The following is a 15,965-nucleotide window of genomic DNA, read 5'->3' as shown; positions in this document are numbered from 1 at the left end:
TTAGCTAGATTGAATGAAAGAAGCAAGAAATTGATTTATTTCAAACATTAAGACCTTAACAATAATTGGATTAAAAACTTTCATCTTTGGGCTACTATAAAGGCAAGATTTTGAGAACAGGTCTCAGAATGATGATACCAGTCCTCTGCTCTACAGTATATTTAACTTCATTTTCTAATTTATGGCAACAACAGCAGTCAGTCTATAAAAAACCATAGTATTTTGTTCAATCTTGAGCTACAAATCAATCCTCAGAACTGAAGGAGTTTGATCTCTTATCTGCAAGAATTACTGCTGCTGTAGTGAGAGAAACATCTGATCGTGATTTTAAAACATGTTCCCTGAATCAAGTCCTATAATTCTTATGCATTTTCTTTTAGACTTTTCAGTATTAGGTGATTAGACAAGTTGGTAAAAGGAATCTGACAGCAAACAGTTTATATAATCTACCTTGTGAGTTAAAAAAAACCAAAACAAAACCCACAACAGCAGCAGCACAAAAATCCCTAAAATCTATCCTCCTTTCTTCCATCCCCCTCAAAATAAAAGAAGTTTATTGAACTTTATGAACTTCTTTAAACTAAAGAAGTTTATGAAGACCCTTCACTAATTGTTGAGTGTTTGGTTCTCTGTCCCGATTCGCAAACAACGCTCTGTCGGACAGAGGCTGGAAGGTATTCTAATTCACAGCAGGCAATAGAACACAAAATCTGTCCAGCAAAAGAGAGTATAAAGCACCATTTCCATACCCCCCAACACATTTCATAGGATAACAAATAGAAGAGACATTGGAACCAGCTGTACACTTCTATGCAGACATACTCCTTGCCAGTCAGTAGTATCTAGGACAGCTTCACTTCCTTTAGTATTACAGGTCCCCAGAACAGGTCCTCCCAAAACAGAACACTCACATCTACATCTGGTCTCTTTAGCAAGTCTTCCACTTTAGCAACATCTCCGTTGGCAGCAGCTTTAACCAATTCTTCATTGAGATCTCCAGATTCTTGGGTTTCAAATAATTTCTTCAATAGCTGGGACAACCTCTCTATAATTATTAAACAAAGGACAATTAAGATTACAATTCTAATCACACAAGAACAGAAAAATAACAGCTAAATTGGTCATGTTTCTAAATGCATGTACATAGTAATACACAAACCACCATAAAATGGCAGCTGTAAGTTATTACTCAGTTCTGAGTAAGCACTGCACTCCAATACCCTTTAGACAATTAGACTGTCACATCAGACACTTCAAAAGAAAGTTGACAACCACAAATGGCTTGTCTACCACAAAATATAGAAGCATGAGGATGAGGTAAAAACATGAATTTACATATTGATGTAACAGGCTTTTCAGTCTTCTAGCTTAACTTAGGGTATATTCTGCCCTCTGTGATCTGAAATACTAAGTGATATTACTCTTCTAGCTAGTTTTACGGCCACTGTGACTTTGTCTTTATTGCAGAAAACTCACTATATCTATGCCTCCCAAGGAAAAAGTCTAGAAAAATGTGTAGAAAGGTTTCTTGGCATTAAAGCAAATATGTAGAGAGGAAAAAACAGCTAGCTATGGCCAAAAAAAAGGAAAAACATTCTAGTTTAACTGATCTGTGAAACAGTCAACAGAACATAAAACATGTTGGATAGTCTTTCTGCCTTGTTATTAAATGAACGAGAGCAGGTTCAACAGAACTGAAATGTGATCACATAGAAAAAAAATCCCACTGTAATTAGTCAAAGGATGTCTGACTAAATTTTAAGACAGAAATTTTAAGGAAATACTATTATCCTGAGTAACCACTTGTAACAGATCCCTCACTTTCGCTTGCTATCCCACATGACCTATTAAACAGGGAGTCTGCTTCCTACAGCCAGAGACACTCTCTTCGTGCCTTAGTCCCTATTCCAATCTGACATCCCTTCCAACCATTTAAATTTTAAAGTCCTCAGAGCAGACCTCCAAAGACATACCTGCACTGTGGCCAAACAGAAACCCAAATTTGATTTGGAGTTTTTGCATCTTATCAAGATAAAAATAACCAAAATCTCCATACCAAGTGCAAGCTTTTTCTTGTCTCTTTCTCAAAGGTATAACATCAATTAGCCAAACCCCAAGTCTAGGTATTATTAACCTTGCATACACACTATGTACTAGTACTTATTAACAATTTTTTAATTAACACAAATACTTTCCGTATATACATTACTGCTATTCTTCAAACTTACCACCAGATGCATTACTTATAGCAGATCCTGCTGATGCCACCTTTGAGACAGCTGCTGGATTATATGTCCAAGATGTTCCACAGACTTCTACCTTTAAGTCGCTGTCTGAATAGATCTGCTGGACCCGACCAACTTTACCTAAAGTCTGCATTAAAGAAAACATCAAATGCAAATAATACTAAAAATAAAATATTTATAAATCTGAATGCTTAATAAGTCATAACTCCTATGAAGTCTGTCGTTTAATAGTACAAGTCACTAATACCTTTAGCAAAGTTTCATCAGGCTAAGTAGATTACTACATCTGAGCAAGCATTACACCATGTTTGATGAAATACACTTCCTCTAACTCAGAAGAAAAATCACTTTGACTCCCACAACCTCCAAGTATTAATACCAATCACAACTAGAAATATTATACAAGCTTTATCATTCTATGAACCCAAACATACAACTACTTACCGGAAGCATTGCTTCAGCCCACTCTCCGTGACCTCTCTGAAGGAGTTTGATTCGCTCTAAGTCGTAACATACTTGAACAAGGTCACCCACTTGAAATTGAGAGGTCCCTCCTTCTGCACCTTGAGCAGCATCTCCACTTCGGACAACATTGGCTTTGGTGAGAACAGCTGGATTAAACGTCCACCTAGACAATGAATCATTTCAAGTAGATTTTAAACATGCAAAGTGAAATACATGTTTAAAAATTTTCTGTTGGAGAGGATTCTGATTGTATGCCTACAAACTTTCTGCAATTGGATGCTACGGCATATTTGTTGTTAACCACTTTTTGTCCATAAACTTCTCTGTGGCTCATTAGTTGAGTATTTCCAGCATAATCTTCAGAGATGTACACTTGTAAAAGCAATGAAGAAATATCTTGTTGAAGTGGAAACAAGCTGACAGCAATCTAATAACCCTGAAAGTAGCTACACAGTTTGTTTATTTTTCCAGGGAGAGGAGGAGACAACTCTGGTTGAAAAGGGGACGATCCAAGCTGTCTCACAAAGGACTGGACTGTCAGGAAACATGGGAAGAACATGGAATTTTGCCCCCTCCCTCCTAGGTCAAAAGCTGCAACATTCAGTTATAAAAATACTCTTCAATTAAATGGATGCCCTAGATACACCTCAATTTTTAACCCAACTATCCTAATTTGTACTATAAATTTTACTGGTTTAGAGGCATTTAGCTGTTTTCATGCTGAGTTGTATTCTAATATATAATATGGTGATCTCTCTTTATGTGCCATTTGGTCTCGGGTTGACTTTCATTCAGCTCTCTGATCTAGTTGAGAAGCACTGGATAATCTCTATGAAAGACAAAGTCAGGGAAGAAACCCCAATACAGAGCAGCTCCTCTCACTGGCTCTGCGGCCACGACGGTCAGAAGAAAAGCCACCTGCATCCCTTCAGCTTGTGTTAGCTGGGAAAACAGATTTTTTTCACCTTACTTTGCAATATTAACAAACAATATCTTGAGGGAAAGCCTGAATCAATAATACATTGTTAATCCTTTCTGGATAAAAAGAACAGGTCAGTCTCCAGATACAACTGAAACGATATTCCATTCATCAGTTGCTTTTGAAAGATAAGCCCAGTACTTGAGAGTAAGACAACACAAAGCCATGTGGACGTACCAGCTCAGATTCAGCTGTACAGCTGGGTTTGAATCCTGTTAGCACACAAGCAGCTCATCAAATTTCAAACCTAAAGCATCTGGATAAAAAGAACAGGTCAGTCTCCAGATACAACTGAAACGATATTCCATTCATCAGTTGCTTTTGAAAGATAAGCCCAGTACTTGAGAGTAAGACAACACAAAGCCATGTGGACGTACCAGCTCAGATTCAGCTGTACAGCTGGGTTTGAATCCTGTTAGCACACAAGCAGCTCATCAAATTTCAAACCTAAAGCACTAGCAGGGATACAACTGAAACGATATTCCATTCATCAGCTGCTTGTCAAAGATAAGCCCAATACTCGAGAGCAAGACAACACAAAGCCATGTGGACATACCAGCTCAGATTCAGCTGTACAGTTGGGTTTGAATCCTGTTAGCACACATGCAGCTCATCAAACTTCAAACCTAAAGTGCTAGCAGGGAGCGATTTTAGCAACAGCTTCCCTAACACTGCTCATTTTTGGTCCATATTTACATAAACTAGCATTCCTTTGAATAATAAAATGCTAGATATAGATCATGCCGAGGTCACTCTATATTAGACAAGGTCCCCAACATAAAAGGTTTGTCAACTGTCCTCTTAACCCATTTTCCTGAAAACCCGCAACACATTGCTATTACTATTCCTCTTGAAACCATGCGATACTTCGTAATTAAGAAAGAAATTACTGCTTAAAACACTACATTTTAGAAATAAGGTAGTGCAGAACATCATTCCTTATTCCAGACTCAAATTTTCATCAAGTGAGAGAGGCAACAAACTTCCTTTTCCCACTAAAGCATCTTTAAAGGTAAGTCCTCATCGCACATTGTAGAAGGAATATAAAAATTGTCAAGGAAATCTTAATAGACACAAAAGGAGAACAGGAAGTTTCTGGTACCAAGTGATCACAAGTGCTGAAGGAAAAAGAAGTTTGTGAGAATCAATGAAGAAGGCTATATAACAAACCTGTTGCCACTTGGATATTGTACTACAATGTCATGATCCTCATCAATGCCACAAACTGTTCCAGTTGTTGTTAAGGTTTCAAACATGCCATCGGTCCATCCTCCGTGACCATGCTGCAAAGACTGTACAATTTCCAAATCAAGGTCAATGTTTACAAGGTCACCTATTTGCAGCCCACCAGGGTTTCTGTTACCATTTTGCTCACCTGAAATGGAATAAGAAGATGATGTTACCACAGTAATTTTCCATGCAATTTAAAGAACAGAAGCTAATTTCTGAGACTTAATGTCTCTGCAACTGTAGTGGCCAATAGGTAGAAGGGACTGAACAGGTAAAAAACAAACTCTGAACCTCTGGCTATGGAATTGTGTGTTTCTTGTTGAGTTTCAAGGCAAACAGTAATGACACTGGGAAATGCTAAATACTTGTGACAGGTTCCACTATGGGCTCTAACTGGAATGGTAACAGCTATCATGGTGTTAGACATCTAGATACGTAAAAGCTCTGATAATTTTCAGAGTCATACACAGAGTGCCATCTACCCACTTAGAGGCCGAAAGATAAGCAGAAGGCCCACAGAAAGTGGTTTTGAATTGGGTCAGTCCTTGAATGTGTAGAAAGCATGGCAAAATACCACCTCCAAAATAACCAACAATGAAAACTTTAATCTTAAAAGTGGGGAGATGACTACAAACAAAAAAACACCACCTCCAAAATAACCAACAATGAAAACCTTTAATCTTAAAAGCGGGGAGATGACTACAAACAAAAAAAACCTGTAAATTTAAAATTAAAACATTCTCCCTGGACAATGCCTGCTTTCAAAAGATACATCACAGCAAAAACTCATTATCTGGAGGGAAATGGCACACATTCGCACACATCAAGATGTGTTAACTCATGAAAGAACACACTTGTGGGTCTCCTCACTGCCAGAACCAGAAGATGGTATCTGGTGCCATCCACAGAAAAGTGGAGAGTACAGCAACTGCAGAAGTCGTGTAGATTGAGTTGAATGGCAACATCATTGGCAAAGGACATTTGGTTTTATGCCATTTGCCATTACTGAAATTTTGGTGCCATCATTTCCAACCACCCTTCAAGTGGCTGTAGGTGGCTAGTTAATTACCTCTTAATCTCCTTCTTACCAGACTAAACAAGCCCAGCTCCTCCTCCTTGCAAGCCATGTCCTCTCAGTTTCTTAACCACTTTAGCAGGCCACTATCAGACCCTGTACATTTCCTCAAAACTGGGAGGGAAGACGGAGCATAATGCTGCAAGAATGATGAACTGAGTCCATCGATATCCATTAAGGGCAACTTAATATAGTGGAAGGGGAAGAATTTAACAAAAAATAGTCTCCTACTACCTTTAGTGATTAGACACTAGAGGAATAAGTCAGTGCAATAGCTGATATGGAAAACCTCAACCAAGATTTCACAACATGGATTAGTATTAGTATAAAATAACAGGTTAAGTTACACATTCAAATGACTCCTGTTTATGGCTATGTACATGCTACTTCACTGAACATCTCTGAATAATTAAGAAAGTCTTAGAAGAATGCACAGTCATGTTTAGCTTTTTAGAAACACAGCACACAAGACATGTTACTCAAATTATTACTTAGTAACACTTAAGAGCTCCACTGGGCACACTGATACCAAACACATTTAGAAAAGTGTTACAATTTATCATTAATGCATAGAACTGCTACCATTTATATTTCACTAGTAAGGGCAGTCTTTTTAGGTGACATTTAAAAAGGAAAGAGAAATCTAGACTATAATTAACACGCATCAAGAAAAATTTACTCTATCTTCAACTCACCTAACACAGGACAATGGTCCCTGTAGAAAGAACCTCCTTTTGCATCTTGAACACATTTCAGGTCAGACTACGGAGAGAGATTGAGACAACTTTAGTCCTCTCTGAGTCTCCAGGTTAACGTAAGTCAGTGAAACTAGAACTGAAATACACTCCGTTAAGAAAGGATGAAAATTATGTGTACAAAAAGCATGCCTCATGAATTTGTTATTGATGCAATTAATCTCAAATACTTTCCAATCTATCAGCCTTGACACTCCCAAGATTTTAATAACCTTCACCAACAAAAAAGGCTATAAAGGATGAGATATTAACTCAAAGGTAGGTATTAAAATAATACAAAGCTTCTTTGCATTGTTCTATAAATTTACCTTTCCTTTTAAAAAGTCTGTAGACACAAGCAAGGAAACAAAGAAAAACATCTGCAGATAGTGCTCGAGGCCACAGCCTTTCCTGTACCAATCATTTAATGCCTGCCAGTGCTGCCCCCTCTTACCAATCTTTTTTGACAGATACATGTTTAACTTACAGAACCCGGACCCAACTTCTACAAAATTAAGAATTTCCAATTAAGAATATACAGAACACAAGGATATTACTTTTTAAAGAAACAAAACAAAAACACCACTATGCTGAGCTAAACACGATCTTTTTAAACAGAAAAGTTCTAAAGCTCATCCTCCAGAAAGACTGTTTGATATTATCTGAGAAACAGAAGTTAAGTGTGATAACCAACTCCTATCCAGAAAGCCAACAGAGCTCCTATAATTCTCCTTTCCTCTAGTTTTTCCCCTGTATAACCCTTAAAGTCAAATGGCTACCATCTGCCATTGTTCCTTACGGAACAACTCTCACTACACAAAGGGTATTTTGTGTGCACAATGCGTTGGGAAGGGGATAGGAAACAGTTTGCAAAGTGTGTCAGAATATTCTATGGGATAGGGGAGGAAATATAGGACAGGTGGTGGTTATGATATAATCAACCAGAACTAAACAAATACTTTAACAATTATTCTTCCCCACACCCAAGATTTATTGACAAGACTGTTCTTCTGTAAAAGGATTAAAATGAAAACTCTCAAGTCTTCCAAATCATCAAGGCACTGACAAACCCAATACTACCCTCAGCAACCTGTAACTGCTAAGCAGCCAGAAACAATGCAAAATTCAGTGTATATCCTGATCTACAAAGAATGTACTGCCACTTTTTGAAAAAGTGATGAAAACAGCCAGATGAAAAGAATGAGATTCAGCCGCTCTTCAAATCCTACAAGAAACCAGAGACAGAGCTTGCTCAGTACAGCAGCAGAAAGCCTGCGACAAAATGCTGCTGCCCAGTGGGCAGGTGCTGGGTTTAACTGGGACAAAGACAAAGGGGCTGAGCTGAGCATCCCAGATGGCAAGCCCATTCATTCCCCCAGACCAACAGAGATCTGATGTGCCTGGGAGCTCTTGGTCTCACCCACTGAATACAAACTCTTCAGGTCGTGTAACAGCCAGCTGTCTGTGTGGGAGTCAGGAAGAGGTACACGTGCAAAAGCTGTTTTCACATTCTTGAGAGCATTAAGAGGGTCCTAAACCATTCTCCTCCCAGTCAGGCCAAATCTCAGTGAAAGATCGCTTGCATTACAGCAAGTGTTAATGTACAGAGCAGACTGATGGCTAAAAGCCAGCAGAAGAAATAAAATATTCAGCAACAGCCTAATTACTATCTTGCAGCAGAAATTATTAGGAAGGAGGTTAAAATATCTTACATTTTATAGAAAAAAACCAAAACAAAACAAAAAAACCAAACCCAGAAATGTAGAAATCTGCACTCTCTTTTTACCCTGCCTGTACCATGTCCTGTGCACAGTTTATTTCTGGAGTGTAATGATATACTTGGTTGTGAAACTAAGTGATAGCTTGATGTTGAACCTCCGCTTCACATCTGTCTTCCTTTCACTTACATCATGAAGTCAATGTTAGACCGCCAAGTAAAACAGGAGTCAGATCTAAGTATCACAGAAAAACAAGGTAATTTTATTTACATAGGCCTTCACCAAAAAACTGAGGACTCAAAACGCGCAGAAAGATGAGGCACTTGACAGAGATTAAGGCAGTAAGAAACTAACTCATACATAGAATCACAGAATGGTCTGGTTGGAAGAGACCTTAAAGCCCACCCAGTTCCAAGCCCCCTGCCATGGGCAGGGACACCTCCCACCAGACCAGGTTGCTCACAGCCCCATCCAACCTGGCCTTGAACACTTCCAGGGATGGGGCAGCCACAGCTTCTCTGGGCAACCTCTGCCACTGCCTCACCTCCCTCACCATGAAGAATTTCTTCTTAATATCTCATCTAAACCTTCGCTCTTCCAGTTCAAAGCCATTGCCCCTTGTCCTATCACTCCATGCCCTTGTACAAAGCCCCTCCCCACCTTTCTTGTCGGCCCCTTTAGGTACGGGAAGGCTGCACTAAGGTCTGCCCAGAGCCTTCTCTTCTCCAGGCTGAACAACCCCAACTCTCTCAGCCTGTCCTCACAGCAGAGGTGCTCCAGCCCTTGGATCATCTTCTGTCTACTGTATACACAGCAAAGAGTTCCTTCAGCAATTTTGCAAACAGCACTACTAACAAAAGTAACATCAACATGCTAAAGGTCTGCAAACATCTTAAAAAAACCCCATAACTAAACCTAAAAAAGATCCTGGAGTTTTAAGATAGGAAACCTACTTAGTTGGTTTGTACTTCAGTACCACGAAAGCTGGGTAAGCAACTATATGTATGGTAGCACTCAGCTACCATACTTATCAGAAAAGGAAAAGAAGCTTTCTTCTGCCCAAGTACCTTAAGTAAAAAATTAGGGGTGGTGTTAAGCTCCTGGTCATCCTCCCCTGGGGATTGACTGCCTGGCAAGAGGCTTCCCTAGTGAGGATGGAGCACAAACACAGCCGATGCACATCGCTGCTGCCAGCTCTTCTGCTCGCTCAGCCAGCTCTGCTGTACCGCACGTCGGAGAACTCCACCTGGATTTTTACAAGTTATAAAAGTCTCCCGCAGTCTTGTAAATGGACTGAAAGTGCAGATCGTACAGAGATGAGACATAAAAATGCAAAAAGGGAATGCACCAAAACACAAGGGATGTTAAAATGCAAGTTTTAGACTCATGGTGACGCTGTGCGCAGAAGTAGTAACAACTGTGAGGTTGGGTGTAAACACATGGTGGAGACAAACATGCAAAGATGAAAACAAAACATAAGCTTTTATACACTAACTTGATAAGGAAATCATTCAACGAACCCTGAATAGGATTCTTTAAGGAAACAGAAAAACAAGCTAGAGATTTTGTGGAATTTGTGTATAGTTAGAGAAGAGATGGAAGCCCCAGTTAAGCATCATCATGAAAACTCAAGGAATAGCACCAGCACAAAACACTGTACAGCAGGACTTTCAGATCAGCAGTAACAGCTGATGCACAAGACCAGTGGGTAATAATGGGGTTTGCCTTCAGCAGAGAATTTTCATCTTCTAGCATCTACCTTCTGACTTGCTGAAAAACTGCATTGCAGCTGTGACTGGATTACATAGATATCATGATCTGCTCAGCCAAATGGTAAATACAGAAAACATTACAGTTTGACTTACCACCCAGTTATACTACTGAAAAAACAGTTGCAATTTCATCATCATAAAAACTTCAGAAAATGAAAAAATGTATGTTACAGCAATGTCAGCAGCGTTAGTAGATGGTATAGAAGTGCCATTATCCCTGACCTTGAAGAGGAAAACAATGCTGAAGGAGCAGCTGCCTACTGGAGTAACTATTAAGTTATTCCAATCAATATGGAATGCCATTCATCCAAACCAGGGAGGGGAGTCTATAGACTTGATAAGAAAACTAGGGTGTGCTGCCAAGAAAAAGAAGAATGTTTCATCCAGATGCACTGAAACAGCATCTACCACCAGCAGCAAATATCAGGAGAGAAATTAATACTGATCTTACAGTAGGAATGGTGCCACACCTGCAGGTGTTTGAGGTAGCAATGAATACACTCACTACAGGTCATTTTAAGTCTTTAAACTCACAACAGCTTTTGGCAAGGAAATACAGGGCAAATCGAAAAAGCCCAGCACATACCACTTTGTCACCTGATTAAGACAACAAGGGATTGGATAATTCCATAAGTTTTACGTAAAAGTTTATAAGAAATGCAGTATTTCAAATTTAATGAACTCAAATAATTGTCAGTTTCAGGAAGCTGAGAAAAGTGAATGCAATAAAAGGAGACAATAGAAGATGACAGAGAAAGTGACTGAAATGACAGAGGCATGAGGTATAAAAACAACAGCAACAGCTTCTTACTGAAGAAATCAGACCTCAGGCAACTCCTGAGTGAACAGTTTATAACCTTACTGTCTATTGATTATAGGCACTTATAAAAACTTTCCATGTGTAACTTTTTTTTTTTTAAAGGAGCATCATTTTAAAGCCTTCCTTGTGGGTTAATACTGTAAATAACAAAATTGGAAAAGGATCAGTAAGTACATTTCTGCTTAAGGGAAATATGTTTCTAAGCAATTCAGTTACAGAGATGAAAAACTTGGCTTGGTTAAGACTACAGGAGAATTGTAGCAAAATAAGACTACATAAACAAGAAGCAAAACAAAGTCTGCTGACAAATGCAAATAAAGGCATAAGGTATACATAAATATCTCCTTCCTCTCTGGATTCCAAAACAACCAACCACCTAACTTTGGCTACACTGCAAGTAATATAATAAAAAACACCTGCTGCATGTGTAAAGGTGGCCAAAATTCATGTTTCTGTGTTTTAAATCAGTTTTGATCAGCACCTAGAAGCAACAGAAGGACACTAAACTAACAAAATAATGAAAATTCTTGTTACTCCCTCCTAAACCCCTCATTTTGAACACACTGGGGACAAAATGAAAGACTAGAGAGCTGAAGATTTGACTTATACTACAGATCTGACAGTTGTAACCGCAGCAGAAAGCATACTTCTATATAACTTACCTTCAATGCCTAGTATGCTAAGACATTTACCTTGTTTTTATTTTAAAAAAAGTCTTGATAAGTCATTCTTAAAAGCCTCTAGAGTAATTTCAAGGATTATCTTTACGGGTAACTCAAATAAATGTTGATGAACAGACACTAGGTATCAATCAGGACAAGAAAGTTTAAAGTAATGTCAAAACCACAAGGGCAAGGAATCTTCTCCATTTCCCTTATGCACTCAACTATTCAGAATTTGGGGAAAAAAGTACACAAACACAGATGGCTTACAGATTACTGTGACAATGACGGATGATAGCTACAGCCACTTCTTTCAGAGGCTACACAGATGAAAGCAAGATCCTCCACAATGGAAAACAAGAAGAGGAGGTTAATCTCACCAAAAAAGGCAAGTGGTACAGAGCAAAGAAATCTGGTAGCACAAAACAAATTCCTAAATAATGAAATTGATTTAGGGCACTCCTGCTCATGGAATTATTTTCTTAAGTTGTTATAGCAAAATCATTCTATTAATTAGTAGTAGAACATAATGGTTATTGAAAACCAATGGAAGTTACTAGCTTTACATCCTCAGCTGTGTGACATGAAGAAATAAAAACAAGTCCAAAAAGCTAAATCACAGTCTTCTCATTAACTCCCAATTCCACGTAGTGTATCTTTCTATTGCAAAAGGCTATGTACACACATTTCTAAAGCAAGTAATGTGGTTAACAGCTTGGTCTGGCTCTAGAATCTGTATCCATATAGATATGAATTGCAAGCAGTGTCAATAACCATATTAGCCAACAGTACTTTATTCCTACTATGGATGTAGCTAACATGTTATTCAACCAACAGCATCATAAAAACGGATTTCAATATGGGACTTTGTGGCCTGTGGCAGCAGAAATTCCCAGATTTAAATGCCAGGCTTCACAAAGCAAGGCAAGATGCACCCCTCCCAACCCCTTCATATGTAAACACAGCAACAGCAAACTCAAATAAAAACTCTAAGGAGCTGACCACAAATAAACACAAGTTTTCAGCCAGCACCTGCTGCCCCACCAGCCAATCCTCACCTCTCCCAAGGAAAAGCTGGCAGGCCAGAAAGATTAATTTTGAGGACCAGATGCAGCCTGTCAGCTATCAAACAATCAACCCTGACTTACAATAAATAATAAGCTGAGTTTCTTTAATCAGCTCCATTTGCATCTGAGCCAAGTGCTGTTCCTTTGCAAGGAGGGGTCTCTTCCCAGCTGTATTTACACAGGCACACACTGAGTGTGGGTGATTCCACATTCTCTTGACTTTCTTAACCAATTTCCAAGTCCCAGAACAAGTTTGCCCCGACTTTATATGAACTTTCTGATAGTCTATTAGACAGCTTTACATAACAGCACATAAATAGTAGTAAATAATCACAATAAATTGTACACTTAACAAGCAATTCATCAGTTATAACATTTAGCATTACATTCAAATGACTATTTGTCACAGATATCCAAGAATCCATTCTGTCATAAGTAAAAATTGCATTTGATAAAAGTATCTGACAAAGATAAAATTATTGTAGGAATGGATTACAATAAGGTAAGCACTACATTTAAAGCCTCAAATTATTCTTTTTATACATATGTACGTACATATAATACATACGTATATGTACGCTTCACACACATTTTAACAGTTTTTTGATGTTGATTAAATGACTAACCAAATATTTCTATTTGTACAAATCTTGTGGGAAGGGTCACCCTTATCCATTCAAATTTACAGTTGTAGTAGTTGAATAAGTATTCTAGAAATATTTAACACTTCCTTATGTGGCAATAGTTTGGCAACAGAATATAGCTGATTTACAAATAATAAATGTATTTTTATTAAGGGAATAATTATTTCAGAACAGAATATAACTTATCTTAAATATATTTTTCTAAGGCCAGAAGGAATCTTTAATGATTCCACAGCACAGTCCACAAGTTTGAACACAGTAACTGAAATTGCAACAGCAAAAAAAAAATCAGTTGATCTGTATCTCATTCTATCTAGATTTTGTAGTTGTGTTCCTTTTCCGTGCATCACAATCAAATCTAAGAGGGACAATAACCAACCATTGGTTTAATAATATTATACTACAAAATACTACATCTAACTTCCCCTTTTGCCAGTATATCAGGAATTTTCTTTAGAACTGGGGGGGACCATGAAGCACATAATTTAATACTGACTTATATTTTATCCTTAGCATCTTCATGCATCAGAAAAGCCAACCTGCACTAAATATGTTTACTCTTTTTAAATCTGACAGTAAAATATGTATTTACTGCAAAAGTGGTATTTAGTATTTATTTTTTATTATAAAAATAAACTTTATTTCAAATGAGGTTATAAGGCAACATATTTTACTTTCAAAAGAAGTAGACGAGTCATTGTTTAACATTCTATTACTGATACACATCTGACGAGATGACACTTCGGTGTTAAGTTAACATGGTTTTCCTCTGCAGTATCAAACAAAAATCACGCAAAGAAAATGCTAATTAAGATGTTACAAGCAGTTGATAATCAAAGTAACCTTTCCCTGACCCACATTAGGATAAGAAAACCCAGCAACAGAAGGCACTTAGGCTAGAGTCTGACTCATTTTCTCTCTAAAGCTGTAGAAGTAGCTGCAGAAGCTAGGAAGTGAAAAAGAAAAATTTAGTGCTAAAGTAAATTAAAGTTGTAACTTAATTCAACACCTTTCCATTGACAAAAAAAAAAAATGCTCTCAAGAGGATTCTGAGTGTTGCTAGTAATATAAAAACTGCAAATCTTGCAGTAATCATACCAAAACTGGAAGTGAACTGAAGAGTTCAGAAGTTAAAGAAATAGGGTCTTTACAAAGTTCATAACTAAGATTCTTCTTTTCTGAATTCTAATTTAAGCACAATAGTAGCACAGTAAGATAATCATGTATGTGATGTAAACATTTACCATACTCTGGCAGAAACAAGCCCTTAACTTTGAGTTATTCACACATTTTATAAATTCCCAGATCAGACTTTCTTACTAATACATATGCATGATGTGTACAGCTGTATTCACAATGACCTGACTAATAGCATGCAAACTGACAAAGGATATTACAAAAGCAGGATAATAAAGCACAAGTTATTCTTACTGCCCTTCCCCCACCACACATTTTACCCTTTATGTTCTTTTATACTTACCATGCCCTCAAAGCCAACTCTGTAAAGGTTTTTAGCACCATTGTCCCAAAGAACATATGCTGCGCTATGTGGACTCGATGCACTCCAATCTTGGATTTCAGTTACCTATTCAGTTTTAAAAATAAGAAAACATTTTCTAGAACAAAGACTTAAAAGCACAATTTGAACTTAAAGCCTTATTCATCTCTTCAGAATATTTCAAGATACAGCAGTTTTACTGAATTTAAGACAATGTATTCTGAAGATGTTTTCTGTGCGATATAAGTGTTCCCTAGGTGTCTTAATAAGATGGCAGCCTGAATAAAGACTTTGTAGGCCTATTTTTCTTTTGTTTATTTGGTAGGTAATCTAACCATGTAAGTAGAGAACAAATACTGAACCGTAAAAATTTATTTTCTGATGCTTTGACACGTTCTAACTAGAAGCAGCATTTAACTAAGAAAAACAGGATGAAAATTATTTTAATTGCTTCAATTTGTCTGGTTTAACCTGTATTAGCCTAGTGGCAGTGCACTATGTTAGGGGACAAAGTTTTGTATTCAGAGCCAATCTGTTCAACAACATTGCAAAAGGAGGAGTGAAAAGCACTTTCCCTGACATTTCTAAAACCATGAGGCCATGCACCACATTCTGAAAACACTTCCATTATTTAAAAAAAAAAAAACAAACCACAATTTCCAGAATTTGTCTTCATTCTTCTTTGTATTTAAAAGCTGTTTCTGCTATCTACCATCTGCTTTTCCTCGTTGAAAATGCTTATAAGCATTTATATGTATTTTCAGCTTGCAAATAATCCCATTAAATTAAGTTTAGTACATAAAGCAGACAAAGCAGGATAAGACCCTTATTTTGCAAAGTTTCGGAGATTTCAAAACATCTTGCCAAATTCACAGCAAGGAGTAAATAATCAAGATGAAAACAAATAAAAATTTAGAAGAACCGGTCATAGTATACATTCCCTCCTCTTTCTAAATGCTTGAGCATTACAGAATAAGATTTTTAAATGTCCAGCAAATTAAAATAGTAACTTTTATGACGATATTTTTACTCTACAATTAGAAAGGCCACTGAGG

The 15,965-nt window shown here is 37.6% G+C and overlaps 1 protein-coding gene across 1 annotated transcript in view; it reads right to left on the bottom strand.

Annotated features, from left to right (window-relative positions):
* The window catches only part of LOC104157955 (E3 ubiquitin-protein ligase MIB1-like), a 29,324-nt gene that overhangs the window by 5,590 nt on the left and 7,769 nt on the right, over positions 1–15,965 (bottom strand). The window contains exons 4-9 of the mRNA XM_009695504.1: positions 14,893–14,997; positions 6,691–6,757; positions 4,861–5,065; positions 2,691–2,874; positions 2,229–2,373; positions 912–1,045 (exon numbers count right to left, since the gene is read on the bottom strand). Of these exons, the coding sequence (XP_009693806.1) occupies positions 912–1,045; positions 2,229–2,373; positions 2,691–2,874; positions 4,861–5,065; positions 6,691–6,757; positions 14,893–14,997 (840 nt within the window). The remainder of the gene's footprint in view (positions 1–911; positions 1,046–2,228; positions 2,374–2,690; positions 2,875–4,860; positions 5,066–6,690; positions 6,758–14,892; positions 14,998–15,965) is intronic.

Source organism: Cariama cristata, unplaced genomic scaffold (assembly GCF_000690535.1).
Source record: "Cariama cristata isolate BGI_N322 unplaced genomic scaffold, ASM69053v1 scaffold210, whole genome shotgun sequence".
NCBI classification, from domain to species: domain Eukaryota; kingdom Metazoa; phylum Chordata; class Aves; order Cariamiformes; family Cariamidae; genus Cariama; species Cariama cristata.
This window is presented reverse-complemented; position numbering and strand designations above follow the sequence as displayed.